Source organism: Ranitomeya imitator, chromosome 5 (genome assembly GCF_032444005.1).
Source record: "Ranitomeya imitator isolate aRanImi1 chromosome 5, aRanImi1.pri, whole genome shotgun sequence".
Lineage (NCBI taxonomy): Eukaryota > Metazoa > Chordata > Amphibia > Anura > Dendrobatidae > Ranitomeya > Ranitomeya imitator.
In genome coordinates this window covers 443,147,380-443,173,397 of record NC_091286.1, presented here as the reverse complement: position 1 = coordinate 443,173,397, position 26,018 = coordinate 443,147,380, and the positions used below count along the sequence as shown (strand labels likewise).

Sequence of the window (26,018 nt, the reverse complement as noted above, 5' to 3'; positions counted from 1 at the left end):
GGCCGATGCTCCCTCTCGCTCCGTTGTGTCATCTGCGGAGGAGGAGGAGGAGCCTCGGCTTATTGTCCCCACCGAGAGTTTGAGAACCGTGGCCCCGGTTTCACTGGAGTCTGTGCCCCCGGGCAAGACTTTTGTTCCATCTAGTTTGCGGCCGGAGGTTCTCTCTTGGGCGCACTCATCCAGGGTGGGTGGACATTTTGGTACTAAAAGGACATCTGAGTTACTGGCGAGGACATACTGGTGGCCGCATATGGCTCGTGATGTCGCGGAGTACGTTCGGGCGTGTGTCTCTTGCGCCAGGAACAAGACTCCTCGGCAACGGCCAGCTGGTTTGCTTTACCCTCTGCCCGTGGCTGACAGGCCCTGGGAGATGGTCGGGATGGACTTTGTGGTGGGCTTACCCAAGTCTCGTAATTGCACCATTATCTGGGTGATCACCGACCATTTCTCCAAAATAGTGCATTTGGTGCCTCTTCCACGGCTACCATCTGCACGGGCGTTGGCTGTCTTGTTTATCAAGCATATCTTTCGCTTACACGGTATGCCAGACAAAATTGTTAGTGACCGGGGTCCCCAGTTTGCGTCTCGATTCTGGAGGGAGCTATGTCGTTTACTCAGTATTGAGTTAAATCTCTCTTCGGCATATCATCCCGAGACGAATGGGTTGGTAGAAAGGGCCAACCAGACCTTGGTCACATATCTGCGACATTTTGTTTCTGCCAGACAGGATGACTGGGCATCCTTGCTACCGTGGGCAGAGTTTGCACTTAACAATGCCGTAGCCGACTCCACCGGTCAGACTCCATTCCTCTTAAATTACGGCCAGCATCCGCGTGTTCCAGTGCCCATGCCTGTGTCTTCCGCTGATCCCAGGGTGGCAGACTGGGCTGTGGAGGCACGGGACATTTGGGATCGCACGCAGGATGCCATTCGGGCCTCCAAGGAGAGAATGAGGTCCTCCGCCGATGTTCATCGGCGCCCTGCTCCGACTTTTGTCCCTGGCGACTTGGTGTGGCTCTCCGCCCGTAACATCAGGCTGCGAGTTGAGTCCACTAAGTTTGCTCCTCGCTACTTGGGTCCCTTCAATGTTCTTGAACAGGTTAATCCTGTGGTCTACCGCATGGCTCTTCCTCCACGCTTGGGTATCACCGACACCTTTCATGTGTCCCTCTTGAAACCCGTATACATGTCCCGGTTTTCCGAGTCATCTGCCGGGACATCGGGTTCGTCTACGGACGATTACGAGGTGAACGCTATTTTGGGGTGTAAGGTGGTACGCGGCAAAAAGTTCTATCTGGTGGATTGGAAGGGTTATGGTCCAGAGAACAGGTCATGGGAGCCTGCTGAAAACATTTGGGCCCCACAGCTCATTGCTGCCTTCGAACGTAGCGAGGCCCAAGGAGGGGGGGGCCCTAGGAGGGGGGGTAATGTTAGGAGTCGAGTTTCCTCTGCTGCACAGGGGGAATCTCGATCCGTCTCCGCTGCGGTCTCCCATTCTCCTCCAGCCGCAGTGGAGCCTGCTCAGCAGGGACGTCGATCCCAGCGTCTCGCTCAGTCTGACTCTGTGAGAAGAGTTACTGCTGCTTCTCCAGCTTCTGCCTTTAAAGCCAATACTGGTCAGCAGCGAGTGGACTTCTCTGGGACTAAGTCCTTGTCTGCGCACACTGAGCATGCCCAGGGCAAGATCTCCCGTTGGAGATCGAGGGTCATGTGCTCAGACTCTGCAGCGCATTCTATTGGTCCTCTTGGCAGGTCTTGGAAGGGCAAAGTTTCTGTGGCCGCTTCCTGTCCTGCAGCTATATGAACTGCGCATGACCGCACGGCCATGCACTAGTGTACAACTTTATACGTGTGTTTGTTGTGAGTGCAAGTCGTCCTTTAAATACCCCTACCCTACTGTATGATTGTTCGCGTATGGTGTATGGCTGCTATCTAGCGCCCGACTTAACACTCAACGTGTCACACACGTGTCAGCGTCCTCTGCTGTGACCGCCAGTGCGGCGCCACGCGCCTGTGTGCGCTTCCTGACCCATGTCTGGGTACTTAGTGGTGCCTGCCAGCACGGCACAGTTTGCACTTCGGTGCCTCTATTGTATATACTTTTCACACCCAGTTGTGGTGTAGTGCCAGCAAGGGTCTAATCGGACTACTATCCCTGTTGGGGTCTAGTTCGCTGACCACTTGCTCGCGCTCTATGTGCGGTACCGCGATCCTGTGACGCAACAGGATCGCTTTCTTCACGCTGGGTGAGGTTTAACCCACGCGAGTATACTTATGAGTACCGCCATATCGTCTGTCATGTCCTAGCAGCAGGTTTCACCTGCACGGTGGACCCCGGACTGCGAACGCATCCATTACATCTCTCTTGGTGCGTTCCGCCAGTCCTAACAGTGTGAACATGTTCCTACAGACTTGTTCACTGTGCAAGTAGCCCATGTGTTCCTGTTTCCAAATTGTTCTCTTGTGTCTACAAGACTAGGGAGTTACCCACCACCCCTTGTGGGCTATCTGCACAAAGACTGTTCCACTCTGCGTGTCCACATGGACATTTCCTCTCTGAACCTTGTTCACACAGGTAATATACAGATGATCAGGTTTTTAAATACATCAGATAGGGATTGCATACATCAGTAAGGACTGCTCTATATGGGTATACCTTGACGTTTGGTGGAGCAGCTTAGTATACATTTTTTGCAAAAAACCTATCAACCAAATACCCTGTTTTTACATCTTTTTACTAGCACTTGCGGATTACTGTGATTTTTTTAAACTGAGTATTTTTGGTTTTACTATGCTCTTTTGTGTCTTCAAGATTCTTGGTGGTGTGTGAACATGTTCCTACAGACTTGTTCACTGTGCAAGTAGCCCATGTGTTCCTGTTTCCAAATTGTTCTCTTGTGTCTACAAGACTAGGGAGTTACCCACCACTCCTTGTGGGCTATCTGCACAAAGACTGTTCCACTCTGCGTGTCCACATGGACATTTCCTCTCTGAACCCTGTTCACACAGGTAATATACAGATGATCAGGTTTTTAAATACATCAGATAGGGATTGCATACATCAGTAAGGACTGCTCTATATGGGTATACCTTGACGTTTGGTGGAGCAGCTTAGTATATATTTTTTGCAAAAAACCTATCAACCAAATACCCTGTTTTTACATCTTTTTACTAGCACTTGCGGATTACTGTGATTTTTTTAAACTGAGTATTTTTGGTTTTACTATGCTCTTTTGTGTCTTCAAGATTCTTGGTGGTGTGTGAACATGTTCCTACAGACTTGTTCACTGTGCAAGTAGCCCATGTGTTCCTGTTTCCAAATTGTTCTCTTGTGTCTACAAGACTAGGGAGTTACCCACCACTCCTTGTGGGCTATCTGCACAAAGACTGTTCCACTCTGCGTGTCCACATGGACATTTCCTCTCTGAACCCTGTTCACACAGGTAATATACAGATGATCAGGTTTTTAAATACATCAGATAGGGATTGCATACATCAGTAAGGACTGCTCTATATGGGTATACCTTGACGTTTGGTGGAGCAGCTTAGTATACATTTTTTGCAAAAAACCTATCAACCAAATACCCTGTTTTTACATCTTTTTACTAGCACTTGCGGATTACTGTGATTTTTTTAAACTGAGTATTTTTGGTTTTACTATGCTCTTTTGTGTCTTCAAGATTCTTGGTGGTGTGTGAACATGTTCCTACAGACTTGTTCACTGTGCAAGTAGCCCATGTGTTCCTGTTTCCAAATTGTTCTCTTGTGTCTACAAGACTAGGGAGTTACCCACCACTCCTTGTGGGCTATCTGCACAAAGACTGTTCCACTCTGCGTGTCCACATGGACATTTCCTCTCTGAACCCTGTTCACACAGGTAATATACAGATGATCAGGTTTTTAAATACATCAGATAGGGATTGCATACATCAGTAAGGACTGCTCTATATGGGTATACCTTGACGTTTGGTGGAGCAGCTTAGTATACATTTTTTGCAAAAAACCTATCAACCAAATACCCTGTTTTTACATCTTTTTACTAGCACTTGCGGATTACTGTGATTTTTTTAAACTGAGTATTTTTGGTTTTACTATGCTCTTTTGTGTCTTCAAGATTCTTGGTGGTGTGTGAACATGTTCCTACAGACTTGTTCACTGTGCAAGTAGCCCATGTGTTCCTGTTTCCAAATTGTTCTCTTGTGTCTACAAGACTAGGGAGTTACCCACCACTCCTTGTGGGCTATCTGCACAAAGACTGTTCCACTCTGCGTGTCCACATGGACATTTCCTCTCTGAACCCTGTTCACACAGGTAATATACAGATGATCAGGTTTTTAAATACATCAGATAGGGATTGCATACATCAGTAAGGACTGCTCTATATGGGTATACCTTGACGTTTGGTGGAGCAGCTTAGTATACATTTTTTGCAAAAAACCTATCAACCAAATACCCTGTTTTTACATCTTTTTACTAGCACTTGCGGATTACTGTGATTTTTTTAAACTGAGTATTTTTGGTTTTACTATGCTCTTTTGTGTCTTCAAGATTCTTGGTGGTGTGTGAACATGTTCCTACAGACTTGTTCACTGTGCAAGTAGCCCATGTGTTCCTGTTTCCAAATTGTTCTCTTGTGTCTACAAGACTAGGGAGTTACCCACCACTCCTTGTGGGCTATCTGCACAAAGACTGTTCCACTCTGCGTGTCCACATGGACATTTCCTCTCTGAACCCTGTTCACACAGGTAATATACAGATGATCAGGTTTTTAAATACATCAGATAGGGATTGCATACATCAGTAAGGACTGCTCTATATGGGTATACCTTGACGTTTGGTGGAGCAGCTTAGTATACATTTTTTGCAAAAAACCTATCAACCAAATACCCTGTTTTTACATCTTTTTACTAGCACTTGCGGATTACTGTGATTTTTTTAAACTGAGTATTTTTGGTTTTACTATGCTCTTTTGTGTCTTCAAGATTCTTGGTGGTGTGTGAACATGTTCCTACAGACTTGTTCACTGTGCAAGTAGCCCATGTGTTCCTGTTTCCAAATTGTTCTCTTGTGTCTACAAGACTAGGGAGTTACCCACCACTCCTTGTGGGCTATCTGCACAAAGACTGTTCCACTCTGCGTGTCCACATGGACATTTCCTCTCTGAACCCTGTTCACACAGGTAATATACAGATGATCAGGTTTTTAAATACATCAGATAGGGATTGCATACATCAGTAAGGACTGCTCTATATGGGTATACCTTGACGTTTGGTGGAGCAGCTTAGTATACATTTTTTGCAAAAAACCTATCAACCAAATACCCTGTTTTTACATCTTTTTACTAGCACTTGCGGATTACTGTGATTTTTTTAAACTGAGTATTTTTGGTTTTACTATGCTCTTTTGTGTCTTCAAGATTCTTGGTGGTGTGTGAACATGTTCCTACAGACTTGTTCACTGTGCAAGTAGCCCATGTGTTCCTGTTTCCAAATTGTTCTCTTGTGTCTACAAGACTAGGGAGTTACCCACCACTCCTTGTGGGCTATCTGCACAAAGACTGTTCCACTCTGCGTGTCCACATGGACATTTCCTCTCTGAACCCTGTTCACACAGGTAATATACAGATGATCAGGTTTTTAAATACATCAGATAGGGATTGCATACATCAGTAAGGACTGCTCTATATGGGTATACCTTGACGTTTGGTGGAGCAGCTTAGTATACATTTTTTGCAAAAAACCTATCAACCAAATACCCTGTTTTTACATCTTTTTACTAGCACTTGCGGATTACTGTGATTTTTTTAAACTGAGTATTTTTGGTTTTACTATGCTCTTTTGTGTCTTCAAGATTCTTGGTGGTGTGTGAACATGTTCCTACAGACTTGTTCACTGTGCAAGTAGCCCATGTGTTCCTGTTTCCAAATTGTTCTCTTGTGTCTACAAGACTAGGGAGTTACCCACCACTCCTTGTGGGCTATCTGCACAAAGACTGTTCCACTCTGCGTGTCCACATGGACATTTCCTCTCTGAACCCTGTTCACACAGGTAATATACAGATGATCAGGTTTTTAAATACATCAGATAGGGATTGCATACATCAGTAAGGACTGCTCTATATGGGTATACCTTGACGTTTGGTGGAGCAGCTTAGTATACATTTTTTGCAAAAAAACCTATCAACCAAATACCCTGTTTTTACATCTTTTTACTAGCACTTGCGGATTACTGTGATTTTTTTAAACTGAGTATTTTTGGTTTTACTATGCTCTTTTGTGTCTTCAAGATTCTTGGTGGTGTGTGAACATGTTCCTACAGACTTGTTCACTGTGCAAGTAGCCCATGTGTTCCTGTTTCCAAATTGTTCTCTTGTGTCTACAAGACTAGGGAGTTACCCACCACTCCTTGTGGGCTATCTGCACAAAGACTGTTCCACTCTGCGTGTCCACATGGACATTTCCTCTCTGAACCCTGTTCACACAGGTAATATACAGATGATCAGGTTTTTAAATACATCAGATAGGGATTGCATACATCAGTAAGGACTGCTCTATATGGGTATACCTTGACGTTTGGTGGAGCAGCTTAGTATACATTTTTTGCAAAAAACCTATCAACCAAATACCCTGTTTTACATCTTTTTACTAGCACTTGCGGATTACTGTGATTTTTTTAAACTGAGTATTTTTGGTTTTACTATGCTCTTTTGTGTCTTCAAGATTCTTGGTGGTGTGTGAACATGTTCTTACAGACTTGTTCACTGTGCAAGTAGCCCATGTGTTCCTGTTTCCAAATTGTTCTCTTGTGTCTACAAGACTAGGGAGTTACCCACCACTCCTTGTGGGCTATCTGCACAAAGACTGTTCCACTCTGCGTGTCCACATGGACATTTCCTCTCTGAACCCTGTTCACACAGGTAATATACAGATGATCAGGTTTTTAAATACATCAGATAGGGATTGCATACATCAGTAAGGACTGCTCTATATGGGTATACCTTGACGTTTGGTGGAGCAGCTTAGTATACATTTTTTGCAAAAAACCTATCAACCAAATACCCTGTTTTTACATCTTTTTACTAGCACTTGCGGATTACTGTGATTTTTTTAAACTGAGTATTTTTGGTTTTACTATGCTCTTTTGTGTCTTCAAGATTCTTGGTGGTGTGTGAACATGTTCTTACAGACTTGTTCACTGTGCAAGTAGCCCATGTGTTCCTGTTTCCAAATTGTTCTCTTGTGTCTACAAGACTAGGGAGTTACCCACCACTCCTTGTGGGCTATCTGCACAAAGACTGTTCCACTCTGCGTGTCCACATGGACATTTTCTCTCTGAACCCTGTTCACACAGGTAATATACAGATGATCAGGTTTTTAAATACATCAGATAGGGATTGCATACATCAGTAAGGACTGCTCTATATGGGTATACCTTGACGTTTGGTGGAGCAGCTTAGTATACATTTTTTGCAAAAAACCTATCAACCAAATACCCTGTTTTACATCTTTTTACTAGCACTTGCGGATTACTGTGATTTTTTTAAACTGAGTATTTTTGGTTTTACTATGCTCTTTTGTGTCTTCAAGATTCTTGGTGGTGTGTGAACATGTTCCTACAGACTTGTTCACTGTGCAAGTAGCCCATGTGTTCCTGTTTCCAAATTGTTCTCTTGTGTCTACAAGACTAGGGAGTTACCCACCACTCCTTGTGGGCTATCTGCACAAAGACTGTTCCACTCTGCGTGTCCACATGGACATTTCCTCTCTGAACCCTGTTCACACAGGTAATATACAGATGATCAGGTTTTTAAATACATCAGATAGGGATTGCATACATCAGTAAGGACTGCTCTATATGGGTATACCTTGACGTTTGGTGGAGCAGCTTAGTATACATTTTTTGCAAAAAACCTATCAACCAAATACCCTGTTTTTACATCTTTTTACTAGCACTTGCGGATTACTGTGATTTTTTTAAACTGAGTATTTTTGGTTTAACTATGCTCTTTTGTGTCTTCAAGATTCTTGGTGGTGTGTGAACATGTTCCTACAGACTTGTTCACTGTGCAAGTAGCCCATGTGTTCCTGTTTCCAAATTGTTCTCTTGTGTCTACAAGACTAGGGAGTTACCCACCACTCCTTGTGGGCTATCTGCACAAAGACTGTTCCACTCTGCGTGTCCACATGGACATTTCCTCTCTGAACCCTGTTCACACAGGTAATATACAGATGATCAGGTTTTTAAATACATCAGATAGGGATTGCATACATCAGTAAGGACTGCTCTATATGGGTATACCTTGACGTTTGGTGGAGCAGCTTAGTATACATTTTTTGCAAAAAACCTATCAACCAAATACCCTGTTTTTACATCTTTTTACTAGCACTCGCGGATTACTGTGATTTTTTTAAACTGAGTATTTTTGGTTTTACTATGCTCTTTTGTGTCTTCAAGATTCTTGGTGGTGTGTGAACATGTTCCTACAGACTTGTTCACTGTGCAAGTAGCCCATGTGTTCCTGTTTCCAAATTGTTCTCTTGTGTCTACAAGACTAAGGAGTTACCCACCACTCCTTGTGGGCTATCTGCACAAAGACTGTTCCACTCTGCGTGTCCACATGGACATTTCCTCTCTGAACCCTGTTCACACAGGTAATATACAGATGATCAGGTTTTTAAATACATCAGATAGGGATTGCATACATCAGTAAGGACTGCTCTATATGGGTATACCTTGACGTTTGGTGGAGCAGCTTAGTATACATTTTTTGCAAAAAACCTATCAACCAAATACCCTGTTTTTACATCTTTTTACTAGCACTTGCGGATTACTGTGATTTTTTTAAACTGAGTATTTTTGGTTTTACTATGCTCTTTTGTGTCTTCAAGATTCTTGGTGGTGTGTGAACATGTTCCTACAGACTTGTTCACTGTGCAAGTAGCCCATGTGTTCCTGTTTCCAAATTGTTCTCTTGTGTCTACAAGACTAGGGAGTTACCCACCACTCCTTGTGGGCTATCTGCACAAAGACTGTTCCACTCTGCGTGTCCACATGGACATTTCCTCTCTGAACCCTGTTCACACAGGTAATATACAGATGATCAGGTTTTTAAATACATCAGATAGGGATTGCATACATCAGTAAGGACTGCTCTATATGGGTATACCTTGACGTTTGGTGGAGCAGCTTAGTATACATTTTTTGCAAAAAACCTATCAACCAAATACCCTGTTTTTACATCTTTTTACTAGCACTTGCGGATTACTGTGATTTTTTTAAACTGAGTATTTTTAGTTTTACTATGCTCTTTTGTGTCTTCAAGATTCTTGGTGGTGTGTGAACATGTTCCTACAGACTTGTTCACTGTGCAAGTAGCCCATGTGTTCTTGTTTCCAACTAACTAACTTTCCCTACAGACTACTAGTTATATATATATGGGGAGTCACCTAATAAATAGGATCAGAAGCTCCCCCTGGTGGCCTGGAGTATCAAATGTGTTGCATGTTTGTGCATGCAGTTATCCTTCCTTGCACTGAACATAGCATCACTCTCCCCGGGAGGAAAGCGACATTACTGCGATGACAAGGACCCTGGGGCGCCGCATTTGTCACACCAGATCTGTTCCCCGCCCAGCACCGCCTCCACCTGCTTGACTGACAGCACCGGACGAGGAATAGAGGTGAAGTGACAAAGGCTTCAGATCTTCATTAGCACTTTATCTTCCTTGGCAAATCAATCCAAATGCTGATTTCTCAGAAATGGAGGAATGGACTGGCCATTTAAAGGTATTTCTGGACTTGAAAGAGCTACATGCACATATAAACAGTTTGAAACCATGGTGACAGATTACCTTTTAAGTTCAATTGGGAAGACAAAATCCACAAGACAGCAATCTGTAAGGCTACGTTCACATTTGCGTTGTGCGCCGCTGCGTCGGCGACGCAACGCACAACGCAAATAAAAACGCACCAAAACGCACGCAAAAACGCTGCATTTTGCGACGCATGCATCGTTTTTTGCCGAAATTTGGACGCAAGAAAAATGCAACTTGTTGCGTTTTCTGCGCCCGACGCTTGCGGCAAAAAAAACGCATGCGTCGCACAACGCAGCACAACGCATGTCCATGCGTCCCCCATGTTAAATATAGGGGCGCATGACGCATGCGTCGCCGCAGCGTTTCCCGACGCTGCGTCGGGAAACGCTAATGTGAGTGTAGCCTAACAGATTACCATCTGATCTGCAGCAAAAAATGCAAGTTACGGATAAATAAATGATACCTTTGCTGAATTTTAAGGTTCTAGCAAGGTTATCCTAAAATATTCAGCAAAATAAAATAAAAGTACCGAATAAGAAATAAAACAAATCAAATCACCTTTTGACGATTGTCAGGTCGTTGCAAGGCTTCTATACTGGCTTTGGGTATCCTGACCATTTCTGGTGACATTTCATCCCATGTGACTGCTACAGCAAATCATAAGCTGTTGTGGTCACATGGGATGAAACTTCACCACAGGCGGTTGGGATGTACCAAGACTGACATATAAACTCTATCAGGTAATCCTTATTGTTCTTTTTTCTTAAAAAGATTCTGCTGTAGGCCTCTAGGAAGTATCATTGCATAGATCTTCCACTGTGGACTTCCCTGCAGAAATTTCCACAGCAAATCTGTAATCTTTGAAAATACCCCCAATGTGACTAAAGCTGGGTTTTGAATCCTTGCATGGAATGTACGGTAATTTAATTGATTAGGAAATAATTGGTGGTGATGTAGTATTCTTTTTCTCTTTTTTTTTCAGATATTTTTGTTATTGTGATTTTAGTCCAGTTTGCAGTGTGTCTTTTTCTACTATTTGCAAATATTTCTAATCTGTATAGAGCTATGGAAGTAAGTACTATTATTACAACTCTATAAATCTCTTGTAAGACCACATCTAAAATATGAGATCCAATTTTTGGCTCCGCATTTCAAAAAGAATATGGGAAATTGGAGTAAGTTTAAAGGGCAGCCATCTAAATTATTACAAGGGATGGAAGGTCTATCATATGATGACAGCTTGGAAAAGCTGGGCTTCTTTGCCTTATAATTGAGATCTCTCCTGAGGCTTTTTCCTATGTATAAACACATGTGTGGTCAATACAAAGAGACCAGAGGGCAATCATTACGTCTGGAGGAAAGTTTATTCCAGCAGCTAAATTGGAAAGGGTTCTTTACAGTTAGAGCAGTCACACTAAGGAATGCTGACCCCAAGAAGTTGTAATGGCAGGCACTATAGCAGCATTTAAAAAAAGGGGCTGAATGCTTTTCTCACAACGAATGGCATTGTGGGTTATAAATAATCTAGTGATCGAGAATGTAGAGAAAGGTTGGTGGTGGAGAAAGGTTGAACTTGATTGTTCCATGTCTTATTTTCAATCTATGTAAAATTTAAATTCTAAGTTCTTGCCTGTTCATTTCTTGCCTACTGCTTTGTGTCAGGGTCACCTGCAGTTACACATTCTTTAGTTGCTTACGTTTCATTGTAATCTATTTGTGATGAATGGAATGTAATATTTTTTCCTTTTCTTCCAGCTTGTATGTACTCCCCTCCTGTGGAGAGGTTCTATAATAATTATGCTGCTTATTATATTAGCACTTTCATATGTTTCTGAGGTAAGTAACAAGTTAAGCCATGGTCTAAATGTGAAATGTCATCACTTGAAAGAAATAATATGTAGATTTTTCATCTTACCATTTGACAAAGCAAATCTACAGATATTCAGATATTTAAAAAAGAAATGTCTGTCTGCTGTTTTGTAAAATAAATAATTGTCAAGGAGCGCACCGGGGAGATCCCATCACTGTCACCAATTTGTCAGGGTTTACAGGAAGGGGTGTCTTGCAGGTACCACCGCTGCCACCAATTTGTCAGGGGACGCATCTCTGCTGTCTCTAATCGACAGGATAATTACCTTATTTTTCGGATTATAAGACGCACCCCAAATTTTGGGGAGAAAAATAAGATTTTTTTAAAATAAAATACTGGTGCTTCTTATAATCCATGCATCTTATTGCTTACCGGGGGTGGTGTCTGCGGTGAAGCGGGGTCCCAGGGTCGCTGCTGTAAGGAGGCAGAAGTAGGGTGATGCTGCAGGCCGCAGGCTTGGATGAGGGGGTGTTCCGATGTGCGGCATGCCGCTACGGGTGTCCTATGCTGTGGGGGGCTCTGCCAACATTTTGTGAAAGGCCAGAGCCCCCGCAGTTCCATGGTTTCCTGTGCAGTGGACTCTGGGAAAATGGGCGCCGGGGGCAGCGCATGCGCAGATGAAGACTTCGGCACCAAGGTCCCAGGAGATGAGACTCTCAGAAGGATGGTGGTATAGAAAATACTTCAGCACAGCCTAGAGGAGGAGGTGCATAATCATGGGTTCCCAAACCCCGGTATATATAGTGCAAGTGACTAGCACACTCCAAGATATCGTGATGCAAACGGGGGTTTATTTACATACAGTAATCAAACGTTTCGGTCAATATAGGACCTTCATCAGTGTACTATAAGGGAATATATACAAAAGAATAAACGTAAATATAAAAAAATATAACAAAATATAATAGATAACAAAAAAGCAAAATACAAAAAAACAAAAGTATATACATCACGGAATTGGACGGTCATGTACATGGATCATCATAGACAACTCCAATAAAAACATACATAATATCATGCATCTCTGTTTATAGGGTATATATATAGAAATGAATAGACACGTATGAATGTGGTAGCTAGGGTATTTTAAAGGGAAAATCCGGAAAGGAAGGGTTTCCAAAGGAATGACATGGGTTAGGTAGATCAATCTGGAAAGCGCTTTTAAAGAAAAACCAAATAACTGGATGGACAACGTACCTAGAGATAGCTGTAAGCCATGATAGAGCCCCCAATTAAAGAGATAATTGCATCTATGAGAGAAGCAATGGGTACATACTTAAATAGAAGAAAAGGCGGTATAGCTATTAAAGACCCCAAAGAGGCTAGGTACATACCTAAGACAACAGGCCCTGGAAAAATTGTGGGCCACAAAGCACAGTGGAGTCTGCCTAAAGCAAAGGCATATGAGACAGTATAAGAATACTGGCACAGACAAGCGCTAAACAGAGAAAAAGCCACGTGCTGTGATGGAAACGGAGGACTTACCCACTGGTATATGAAACTAGAATACACGCGGTGTCCACCGCAAGTGTAATAGGAAGGGACGTGCCCGGTGTGTCTATTTATAGTAAAAGCAGGCAGCGCTAATGTCCGCGCTGAAGAGCGGCTCGGGGTGACCGGAAGGGGCGGAGCGGTAGTGACGAGAGCGTCACATGACCGCAAAAGGCAGAGAGAGGTGCGTTCCACTCATAGAAGCAGACCACAAGGAAAAATGGTTGTGCGTTCCACCTGAACAGCCGCAGAAAAGGCGAGGTGCGGCGAGGGTGCCGGCAATGTATGACCTAAAGGGCAAAAAGGTGCTAGTTCCACATGTTGGAGGAACATAATGATACATTACTAGGGGTGACCACAATAAGGTGCAGTAATAGTGTGTGTGTCGTATGGAAGCTAAGTCAGAAGAGATGATACAGTAACGTACGACAAATCGGACAAATATAATGGTGTATTCCAAATAGTGAGCCGCTTTTACAGAATGAAGTAAGGTGGCCGTAGAGTGTCCCCACAGATAGAGATGGAGATGAATTCAGAAAGGTCGATTCTGTAAAGAGAGAGGCATAATTAATATGGGGAAAACCAACACCGTACAGCTATGAGGCAAAAATTAAAAATATATAATAATAGTAAAATGGACAACTCTGGATAATAGGACTAAAATATAGTAGATGAACTATGAAGGCATGTGGTGCAAAGATATACACAATGTGGGACTAGTTGGCAGGGCCACATTGTAAAAAGTAAAAAATTATAGATAATATATATAGCCCTTATATCAGAGTATACAATCTAGATCTAACATGTGGTATAATGTATAATGGAACACTACCTAAGAGCAGCTACGCCGTGGAACATACATATTGAAAATATATGGACATAAACCTTAGATATATGGTCGTCACACATAGGAGTCCACTGGTGCTTGTATAATGTCAAAAAGCTGAAACGTAAATAGTCATCCAGAGTAATCACAATGCGGTAAAGATTACAACAGATAAAAGTGACCGTGGACAAGAGGCAACAACATATGAACCATGACTCTGTATCAAATAAAGGATGATAGCTCATAGTCTCTGTTTAGGCCTTTCGGGCTTAACGTATCAAGCTCATGGATCCAGTATGCCTCTCTACGCTTAAGCATAGTTACCCGATCCCCCCCACGTCGGGGTGGTGTGACCTGTTCGATAATCTGGAACTTAAGTTGAGATAAATTGTGTCCTTTTTCCACAAAGTGTGATGGTAAGGGAAGTAACAGATTTTTGCATCGTATGGTAGATTTATGTTTAGAGATTCTAGCTTTGACAGGTTGGGTGGTTTCGCCTATATACAACAATCCGCACGGGCATTTAATTAAATATACTGCGAAATTTGTGTTACAAGTAAAGAAATTATTGATGGGATAGCTCTTGCCAGTATGCGGATGATGAATTATGTTGCCCCTAAGTATGTTATTACACTGATTACAGTTCAGACATGGGAAAGTCCCTGTTTTAGGGTGGCTCAAAAAACGTTGTGTAGTATGTGGTTGAATTGAGCCGATGTCTGCTCGTATCAGACTGTCTTTTATGTTGCGCGGCCTCTTAAAACAGGGTAAGAAAGGTTGTTGGAATTCTTTAACGCTAGGATATGCCATCTGTAAGATGTGCCAATGCTGGCGAATGGTCTTGTGGAGTATATAGGCAGCCGGGTGATATTGGTGTATGAAAGGAATCCGTGAGGAGGCGGGGGGTCTTTTAATAATGTTATGGTCCGTGGTGGCATTGTCTAAAATGCGTAATGGATAGCCCCTTTCACGGAATTTCGATTTCATCTCTGAAATTCTCTGATCTTTGATCACAGGATCGGAGACAATTTTAGTTACTCTATTCAGCTGAGACTTTGGGATAGATTTCTTCATGTTGGGCGGATGGAAGCTATTATAGTGTAACAAACTGTTACGATCCGTAGGTTTTGAATACAGATCAGTGGATAAGTTACCATCGGTGTCCTTATTGACCAATGTGTCCAAGAAGCTGATTTGATGGGGGTCATGTGACATAGTGAAATCTAGTCCGGGCCACGCATTTTTAAGGAATTGGAAGAAAATCTGTAATGAGTCGAGGTCGCCTTTCCAGATACAAAATATATCATCGATGTATCTTTTCCATGTTAATACATGTTGACGGAAAAGACTATTGGTGTAGATCAGGGTATCCTCGTAATGGGCCATGTAAGCATTGGCATATGGGGGTGCCACATTAGAGCCCATGGCCGAGCCCTTGGTTTGGAGGTAGTATGAATCCTCGAACAAGAAGAAATTGTTGTTAAGGACAATAGACAACAGTGTACAGCAGAGATCTATGAGACCAGAGTTGGTATTGTTGTTGGAAAGAAGCCACCGAGTGGAGTGGATGCCATCTGTGTGTGGTATAGATGTATATAGGTCCTTCACATCGAAGGACACCAATATGGCATCAGGAGGGACCGGAGTGATATCCTCAATAATTTGCAGAAAGGCTCCTGTGTCGAGTAAGAAGGACCGGGTATTCCTGATCATGGGTGTGAGGATTTTTTCTAAATAGATTGAAATGGGGGCTAGAACAGAGTCCGTGGAGGCTACAATGGGTCGCCCTGGTGGGTTGTGTAGGTCTTTATGGATCTTGGGGAGAATGTAAAAAACAGGCGTGATCGGATGTTTTTTAATTAAAAAGGCGTGTGTTTTATCGTCCAGTATGCCGCGTGTCTGGAACTCGTCTAATGTGGTTTTAACAGTGTCTTGAATAGCCGTTGTCGGGTTATGGGATAATTTTCTGTAGGTAGTAGAGTCCCCCAACTGGCGGTATACTTCGTTCCTATAATGGAGTTTATCCATTATCACTATGGCTCCACCCTTATCTGCTGGCTTAATAATTATGTCCTTTTCTTGTTGTAAAGATTTTAGGGCCTGTCTCTCTATTACGGACAAGTTCGAGGGATAGTGGATTAATCCCCTGTCTACATCTTTCCGCAGGTTTTTAAATGACTTATCCACAAAGTGAATGAAAGTCTCACACCCCTTGGACTCTGTTCTAGCCCCCATTTCAATCTATTTAGAAAAAATCCTCACACCCATGATCAGGAATACCCGGTCCTTCTTACTCGACACAGGAGCCTTTCTGCAAATTATTGAGGATATCACTCCGGTCCCTCCTGATGCCATATTGGTGTCCTTCGATGTGAAGGACCTATATACATCTATACCACACACAGATGGCATCCACTCCACTCGGTGGCTTCTTTCCAACAACAATACCAACTCTGGTCTCATAGATCTCTGCTGTACACTGTTGTCTATTGTCCTTAACAACAATTTCTTCTTGTTCGAGGATTCATACTACCTCCAAACCAAGGGCTCGGCCATGGGCTCTAATGTGGCACCCCCATATGCCAATGCTTACATGGCCCATTACGAGGATACCCTGATCTACACCAATAGTCTTTTCCGTCAACATGTATTAACATGGAAAAGATACATCGATGATATATTTTGTATCTGGAAAGGCGACCTCGACTCATTACAGATTTTCTTCCAATTCCTTAAAAATGCGTGGCCCGGACTAGATTTCACTATGTCACATGACCCCCATCAAATCAGCTTCTTGGACACATTGGTCAATAAGGACACCGATGGTAACTTATCCACTGATCTGTATTCAAAACCTACGGATCGTAACAGTTTGTTACACTATAATAGCTTCCATCCGCCCAACATGAAGAAATCTATCCCAAAGTCTCAGCTGAATAGAGTAACTAAAATTGTCTCCGATCCTGTGATCAAAGATCAGAGAATTTCAGAGATGAAATCGAAATTCCGTGAAAGGGGCTATCCATTACGCATTTTAGACAATGCCACCACGGACCATAACATTATTAAAAGACCCCCCGCCTCCTCACGGATTCCTTTCATACACCAATATCACCCGGCTGCCTATATACTCCACAAGACCATTCGCCAGCATTGGCACATCTTACAGATGGCATATCCTAGCGTTAAAGAATTCCAACAACCTTTCTTACCCTGTTTTAAGAGGCCGCGCAACATAAAAGACAGTCTGATACGAGCAGACATCGGCTCAATTCAACCACATACTACACAACGTTTTTTGAGCCACCCTAAAACAGGGACTTTCCCATGTCTGAACTGTAATCAGTGTAATAACATACTTAGGGGCAACATAATTCATCATCCGCATACTGGCAAGAGCTATCCCATCAATAATTTCTTTACTTGTAACACAAATTTCGCAGTATATTTAATTAAATGCCCGTGCGGATTGTTGTATATAGGCGAAACCACCCAACCTGTCAAAGCTAGAATCTCTAAACATAAATCTACCATACGATGCAAAAATCTGTTACTTCCCTTACCATCACACTTTGTGGAAAAAGGACACAATTTATCTCAACTTAAGTTCCAGATTATCGAACAGGTCACACCACCCCGACGTGGGGGGGATCGGGTAACTATGCTTAAGCGTAGAGAGGCATACTGGATCCATGAGCTTGATACGTTAAGCCCGAAAGGCCTAAACAGAGACTATGAGCTATCATCCTTTATTTGATACAGAGTCATGGTTCATATGTTGTTGCCTCTTGTCCACGGTCACTTTTATCTGTTGTAATCTTTACCGCATTGTGATTACTCTGGATGACTATTTACGTTTCAGCTTTTTGACATTATACAAGCACCAGTGGACTCCTATGTGTGACGACCATATATCTAAGGTTTATGTCCATATATTTTCAATATGTATGTTCCACGGCGTAGCTGCTCTTAGGTAGTGTTCCATTATACATTATACCACATGTTAGATCTAGATTGTATACTCTGATATAAGGGCTATATATATTATCTATAATTTTTTACTTTTTACAATGTGGCCCTGCCAACTAGTCCCACATTGTGTATATCTTTGCACCACATGCCTTCATAGTTCATCTACTATATTTTAGTCCTATTATCCAGAGTTGTCCATTTTACTATTATTATATATTTTTAATTTTTGCCTCATAGCTGTACGGTGTTGGTTTTCCCCATATTAATTATGCCTCTCTCTTTACAGAATCGACCTTTCTGAATTCATCTCCATCTCTATCTGTGGGGACACTCTACGGCCACCTTACTTCATTCTGTAAAAGCGGCTCACTATTTGGAATACACCATTATATTTGTCCGATTTGTCGTACGTTACTGTATCATCTCTTCTGACTTAGCTTCCATACGACACACACACTATTACTGCACCTTATTGTGGTCACCCCTAGTAATGTATCATTATGTTCCTCCAACATGTGGAACTAGCACCTTTTTGCCCTTTAGGTCATACATTGCCGGCACCCTCGCCGCACCTCGCCTTTTCTGCGGCTGTTCAGGTGGAACGCACAACCATTTTTCCTTGTGGTCTGCTTCTATGAGTGGAACGCACCTCTCTCTGCCTTTTGCGGTCATGTGACGCTCTCGTCACTACCGCTCCGCCCCTTCCGGTCACCCCGAGCCGCTCTTCAGCGCGGACATTAGCGCTGCCTGCTTTTACTATAAATAGACACACCGGGCACGTCCCTTCCTATTACACTTGCGGTGGACACCGCGTGTATTCTAGTTTCATATACCAGTGGGTAAGTCCTCCGTTTCCATCACAGCACGTGGCTTTTTCTCTGTTTAGCGCTTGTCTGTGCCAGTATTCTTATACTGTCTCATATGCCTTTGCTTTAGGCAGACTCCACTGTGCTTTGTGGCCCACAATTTTTCCAGGGCCTGTTGTCTTAGGTATGTACCTAGCCTCTTTGGGGTCTTTAATAGCTATACCGCCTTTTCTTCTATTTAAGTATGTACCCATTGCTTCTCTCATAGATGCAATTATCTCTTTAATTGGGGGCTCTATCATGGCTTACAGCTATCTCTAGGTACGTTGTCCATCCAGTTATTTGGTTTTTCTTTAAAAGCGCTTTCCAGATTGATCTACCTAACCCATGTCATTCCTTTGGAAACCCTTCCTTTCCGGATTTTCCCTTTAAAATACCCTAGCTACCACATTCATACGTGTCTATTCATTTCTATATATATACCCTATAAACAGAGATGCATGATATTATGTATGTTTTTATTGGAGTTGTCTATGATGATCCATGTACATGACCGTCCAATTCCGTGATGTATATACTTTTGTTTTTTTGTATTTTGCTTTTTTGTTATCTATTATATTTTGTTATATTTTTTTATATTTACGTTTATTCTTTTGTATATATTCCCTTATAGTACACTGATGAAGGTCCTATATTGACCGAAACGTTTGATTACTGTATGTAAATAAACCCCCGTTTGCATCACGATATCTTGGAGTGTGCTAGTCACTTGCACTATATATCTCAGAAGGATGGTGTCTTCCCCCAGCTCAGATAACCGTCACGGACTCTGCAGGCACATGACCTCCTCCATGTGCTTCCAGGAAAAACCTGCCCTCTTCAAAAACCTTCCAACACAGATACCATGTGACCAAACAACAGTCTCGTTATATACCATGAGACACACCCATTGATGGGAGGTAGGTGGTTAGCCAGACCCGCCCAACTCTCTGGCTAACCTGCAAGCCCAGCCCCCATAAGCTAAACAAGGTACGTGGTCCCAGAGAAACATTCCAGGCTTACAGCGCAGATGACCTCGACCTCTGCGACACATACTGGCCATTCACACTAACGCCGGTCACTGTCTCACAGCCAAAACATAAAAACATGACACTGTATAACTGTAGTATCGCTGTAATAAGTATTGATCCGAAGAATAAATCGGCCTTATCAATTTTACCACACGCGGAAAGGTATAAAAACAAAAGGCAATTACTGAATTGCTGTTTTTTGTTCATTCTGTCTCCCAAAAAATCGCAATAGAAAGCGATAAAAAATGTCATGTGCTCGAAAATAGTACCCATAAAAGCGACAGCTTGACCAGAAAAAAAACAGGCCATAACATGACACTGTCGGCCGAAATATGAAAAAATTATAGCTCTCAAAATATAGTGATGCAAAAACTAGTTTCCACAATAAAAAGCGTCTTTTAGTGTGTGACGACAGCCAAACATAAAAACCTGAAATAATTCTGCCATCACTGTAATCACACTGACCCAAAGAATAAAGTCGCCTAACCACTTATACTGCATGAGGAATGGCGTAAAAAATACATAAAACCAATTCTTCACATGCTGCTGATTTTTTCATTCTGCCTCCCAAAGATCGCAGTAAGGCTTGGCGCACATTTATTCTGTGCTCAGCGCTTACACCGGGGTTTCTGTGTAAATCTCTGAAATACGTGATTCAGACAGAACCCCCGGCGGAAGATTCAAAATAGTGAGGCAGATAGAGGCACTATGGACGCCATCTGACCTGTGATCCGGCGGTGTCCGTCTGTTTAGGATTGCATAAAAGTGCTGTAGGCCATAGTTTTGTGCACTTTTGGAAATGACACCGCTGAACAGAGGCCAGACGGAGTCCAGAGTAACTCTGCTGCCTCCTTGTAGTGATTGGATCCCTCGGGGGTTCCATCTGACACGTCACTTGAAGATTTAGATTGAAACCCCAAAGTAAGTGCTCATCGTAGAGAGCCAGATAAATGTGATCCCAAACGTTATTTAAAATTATCCCAATAAAAGCTTCCACTCAATCCAAAAAAAAAGCAAGTCACCAATCAGGTCTGTCATCTGTTAATGGAAATATAGGGGGCTTCCACTGGTAGTTCAAAGGCTTTGAAAAAGCTAAATGGCTTTACGCTCCCCAAAAGAAATTCAGCAAATTCTGTGCTCCCAAATCCAAATGCCCCCCCTTCTGAGCACCAGTGTGCCTAGACCACATTTAGCGCCTACATGTCTGGCATTTCTGTAGTGACGAGAGCCCACCTAATTTACAGGTGCATGTCTCGAAAAAAGCATGAGCTGGGCATAATGTACTGGTTACTACAATGGCAGTTTTTCACTCAGCAACATCCACTGCTGCTTGTTTCTGGAGTCAAAATCATCACTACATCTGTAGATAAATTCCTAAAATTTATAATTTCCAAAATGGGGTCACTTGAGAGGGGTTTCCACTGTTTTGGCACATCAAGGGCTCTCCAAAAGCGACAAGGCATCAGCAAATTTTACATTGAAAAAGTGAAATGACGCTCCTTCCCTTAAGAGCCCTGCCGTGTGCCAAAACAGTAGATTTCCCCCACAAATGGAGTATTGCCATGCTCAGGAGAAATTGCACAACAAAATGCATTGTCCATTTTCTCCTGTTCCGCTTGCGAAAGTAAAAAAAAAAGGTCTAAAGGAACATTTTTGTGAAAGAAAAGTACCGGTAAATGTTTATTTTTTTCTTCCACATTCCAAAATTCCCTGTGAAGCACCTGAAGGGTTAATAAACTTCTTGAATGTGGTTTTGAGTACCTTGAGTGCTGCAGTTTTTAGAATGGTGTCATTTTGGGGTATTTTCTGTCATATATGCCCCTCAAAGTCACTTCAAAAGTGTTTGCAAATGTTTTTGTTGAAAAAATAGAAACCGATGGTCAAATTTTAACCCTTCCTAACAAAAAAAATAATGTTTCCAAAATTGTGCTAATGTAAAGCAGACATGTGGGAAATTTTATTTATTAACTATTTTGTGCAATTTGACTCTCTGATTTAAGGGCGTAAAAATTAAAAATGTGAAAATTGTGAACATTTCAAAATTTTTGCCAAGTTTCCATCTTTTTAATAAATGCACGTCATATCAAAGAAATGTTACCACTATCATAACGCACAAAATTTCACAAGAAAATAGTCTCAGAATCACCGGGATCCATTGAAGCGTTCTAGAGTTATGACTTCATAAAGTGACAGTGGTCAGAATTGTAAAAATAAGCCTGGTCAGGAAGGTGAAAACAGTCTTCGGGGTGAAGGGGTTAAAGGTAGCATATGGCTTCAGGTGAGCGGTTTACAGAGCAAGAGGAATAGAGCTATTACATTTTATATATTTAATCTGGAAAGGTAAGCAGTGTTTATAAAAATATATATAAAGATGTTACAAAAGTGGAATAAAATAGTACGGTGTATACAATCGCATGGAATAAAAGAGATAACGAAAGAAAAAATGCTTTCCTAGAATTGCTCAGAAATGGTTTAGAGAAAATGACAAAGAGGTCATAATATTATTCATCTTCTCTGTTCAGAGCTCCTGGAACATTAAATCTCTCATCTGTGCACTGTTAACCACTCACATCTCCTATATAATCTGGGCCTTGGCTAGCATTCATTGTCAGAGTGATTTTGCTGCATGGCTGCAGATTGTTGTTGATTATTATAGGAGAAGGCGTTTGGTGGCTGTGATTGTTGCTACATTTTGAGTGTGTGATTATTCCCTTTCTTTCCCTACTTTGGTTTAACCCCATCATCCACTCCCCAGTGCATTCATCTGTTGTATTTGTGAGTATATTTGTATGTTTGGTATTTTTTATTACCCCTGTTCGTATTACCTTGTTATTCTAGTTGGTATACTACGGTACACTACTACTCCCCTCTTCCCTGGGTGGGGAATGATACAGACTGAGGGCAGATTCAGGAGCTAAGGCAAGGTATATGGCCCCTTGCATCTTCACCATCAGAAGTAATTCAGGGAGCAGGATGAGCTAGGGCTCCTCTAACGTTAGGGACAGGGAAGGAGCCCCTGGTCTTGGGATACCCTGCAACAAATTTATGACAACAACACTACATTTAGCATGCTAATTTAGAACTATTGTCTTCCCCAGCTTTTTCTGAGAGTAGCAATGGATTGGCATATCCTACAGATATGCAAGCAATCCATACGGAACTTATAGCTCATTATTACATATTACATATTAAAGGGGTGAGCTGTATTGTAGTGCCACCACTGCAGCCAAAACAAAGAAACAGTGGCAGTGGTGGGGAGCCAGTGGTGAAGCAGTGGAGTACTATCTGTGTTTTTGATTTTAGAAAAATTGACTCCAAATGATTCCTACAATGTAAAACAACAGCGACAGATAGTAGTCGTCCTCCCCTTCTCCAACACTGGCACTCTGCCGTTGCTCCAGTCTCTCTGTTTTGGCTACAGAGGTGATGTGATACCGGAAGGTAACATCATTACTGCACACAATTACTGAGATCAGCAGCTCAAGTTATCTACATCAAGAGAGCTGTTGAGTTTAATGATGGATGCAGTGAATGTTGATCACTGCAGCCAAAAAACAGAGACCGCAGCAGTGGCGGAGAGCTGGCACTGGAGCAGGGAGGTCTGATCACTATCTTTATTAGTAGTTTTAAATTGCTGAAATCTATTGGGGCCCACTTTTCTAAAAAGTAGAATACCCCTTTTAACACGATTATACTAAAATGCATGCTTTTGGGAAAATATTGCCCTTTTTTTATTATTATTAGTGCATGCACATCCGAAGGATACCTTTTGTGAATGTTAACATCCTAGTATCTGTAACGTGAAGGACGTCTTACAGACAAAAAAACAAACCCAAATTTTATGGTATTTTTTTTTTTTCTTTTTTTTCACTATGGTCAAAGAAAGAGAATTTATTTAGTTCCATTACACAGAGAATACTTTGTCAATTTCTAAGTTATTTGATACATATATGCTAGCCACCTTAGGGAGAGACCCAAGTTGGGCTAAATGTAGCGGGACGAAAGAGACCGAAAAGCCCTCTACTTAAAGGAAATACATAGTGGATGCTTTCCTGAAACGGAAACTGCTTGCTGCTTGCTGCTTGCAAGTACTTTCCGTTTCAGGAAAGCATCCACTAAGTTCTTTGATACATTTTTTAATTAGTAAGACATTTTAGAGGTTACACTAAATGAATTAATTTCTTTTCTTACTTTTGCAGGAAACACTAATTGAGAACATAAAACTCTGGAATTTGTTAAAACGTCTGACAAACTACAGATCCAAGAGTCCATATAAGAAGCTCCAACGCTTATTGTCAAAAGACCCTGATTGGCCTCCACTCAACCATAAGGAAGTTGCAATTCCTACTGACATAGCACTAACAAGTGAACTGGGAGATTATGTGAACCCAAGTTTTGAGATCAATGAGAATCCATGACAAAATTAGCAAATTGTTTTCTTGCTTTTCTTTTATTCCTTATTTATGACTCCATTCTTCCCTTCTATGTTTAAAAGTCTCTAGTATAAAAATTACAAAGCCACACGCAATCAACAATAATCATCCCAAGTCATTGGAACATTTGCATTTTAACAATTTTTAGACTAGCACTTCTGGGATCCGCATTAATTGTAGAATGCATATTTTCTATGTGAAACATCATGAAATACATCTAGGCTGTATGATTCTTCATTTTTAATGTATAGAAATGTTTTTATATTTGCCATAAGTAAATGTATATCTCCTCTTTCTAAAATTAAAAAATATTATTTTAATAAGTTATGCAGTTTACATAAAAAGGTATGCAATGTGATGTAAAAACTATGGATGAGTAAGTGTAATTCTTATCGCTACATCGCTGATCGGCACCTTCATCTGTTTTCAGCCCCACTCCGCTCACAACTGGCGCAACATAACGGCTTTTGTAAGCCTCCGGATTGCTGTGTGTTTTTAAGTCAGTTTTCTCAAACAAGTATATGAGACAAGGCTACACAGCTTCTTTCTGAGTTACCATAGACTTCAGTTGAGAAGATTTTAAAAAAAAAAAGTCACCTCCACTTCACACAGCAACCATGGTGTGATTTGGTAGGTCACAACTGCAGTCACGTGGTGCCTGAATGGGTCTGAACACGGGTGAAGATGGCTACCGGTGAGTATGACACAGCCTCGGTTAAACTCATGTGATCCCTAACAAAGGGATAAAAAAAAGAGCACTGGAGTGGTTCTTTAACCAAATACCTGAAAGATTGGGCTCAACAACTAGATAGTGATTCCCCAACTCTAACTAGGTGAAAACCCTTGAATCTTCTTCCACTCTTGGGTAAAGGTTTCCTCTTTTCCATTCTACCTCAAAATAGCTTGTGTAGGTGCTAACAAGTGTTAGATGATCCATTTTCTAGTATAGCAGCAAAAAATGAGCATACTGAATTTGGCTTGCCATCCGTAATGTATTACATAATAGCTGCTGCACTTACTATTCAACATCTGCGCTTATTTATAATATGCCTAGCAAGACATTAACCCCTTTACCCCCAAGGGTGGTTTGCACGTTAATGACCAGGCCAATTTTTACAATTCTGACCACTGTCCCTTTATGAGGTTATAACTCCGAAACGCTTCAACGGATCCTGGTGATTCTGACATTGTTTTCTCGTGACATATTGTACTTCATGATAGTGGTAAAATTTCTTTGATAGTACCTGCGTTTATTTGTGAAAAAAACGGAAATTTGGCGAAAATTTTGAAAATTTTGCAATTTTCAAACTTTGAATTTTTATGCAATTAAATCACAGAGATATGTCACACAAAATACTTAATAAGTAACATTTCCCACATGTCTCCTTTACATCAGCATAATTTTGGAACCAATTTTTTTTTTTGTTAGGGAGTTATAAGGGTTAAAAGTTGACCAGCAATTTCTCATTTTTACAACACCATTTTTTTTTAGGGACCACGTCTCATTTGAAGTCATTTTGAGGGGTCTATATGACAGAAAATGCCCAAGTGTGACACCATTCTAAAAACTGCACCCCTCAAGGTGCTCAAAACCACATTCAAGAAGTTTATTAACCCTTCAGGTGTTTAATAGGAATTTTTGGAATGTTTAAATAAAAATGAACATTTAACTTTTTTACACAAAAAATTTACTTCAGCTCCAATTTGTTTTATTTTACCAAGGGTAACAGGAGAAAT

The 26,018-nt window shown here is 41.7% G+C and overlaps 1 protein-coding gene across 1 annotated transcript in view; it reads left to right on the top strand.

Annotated features, from left to right (window-relative positions):
- The window catches only part of LOC138638129 (probable cation-transporting ATPase 13A4), a 285,554-nt gene extending 260,950 nt beyond the window's left edge, over positions 1-24,604 (top strand). Inside the window, exons 28-30 of the mRNA XM_069727162.1 lie at positions 10,796-10,884; positions 11,569-11,649; positions 24,048-24,604. Coding sequence (XP_069583263.1) covers positions 10,796-10,884; positions 11,569-11,649; positions 24,048-24,266 — 389 coding nt within the window. The 3' untranslated portion in view covers positions 24,267-24,604. The remainder of the gene's footprint in view (positions 1-10,795; positions 10,885-11,568; positions 11,650-24,047) is intronic.
- Positions 24,605-26,018: the final 1,414 nt, after the last annotated feature.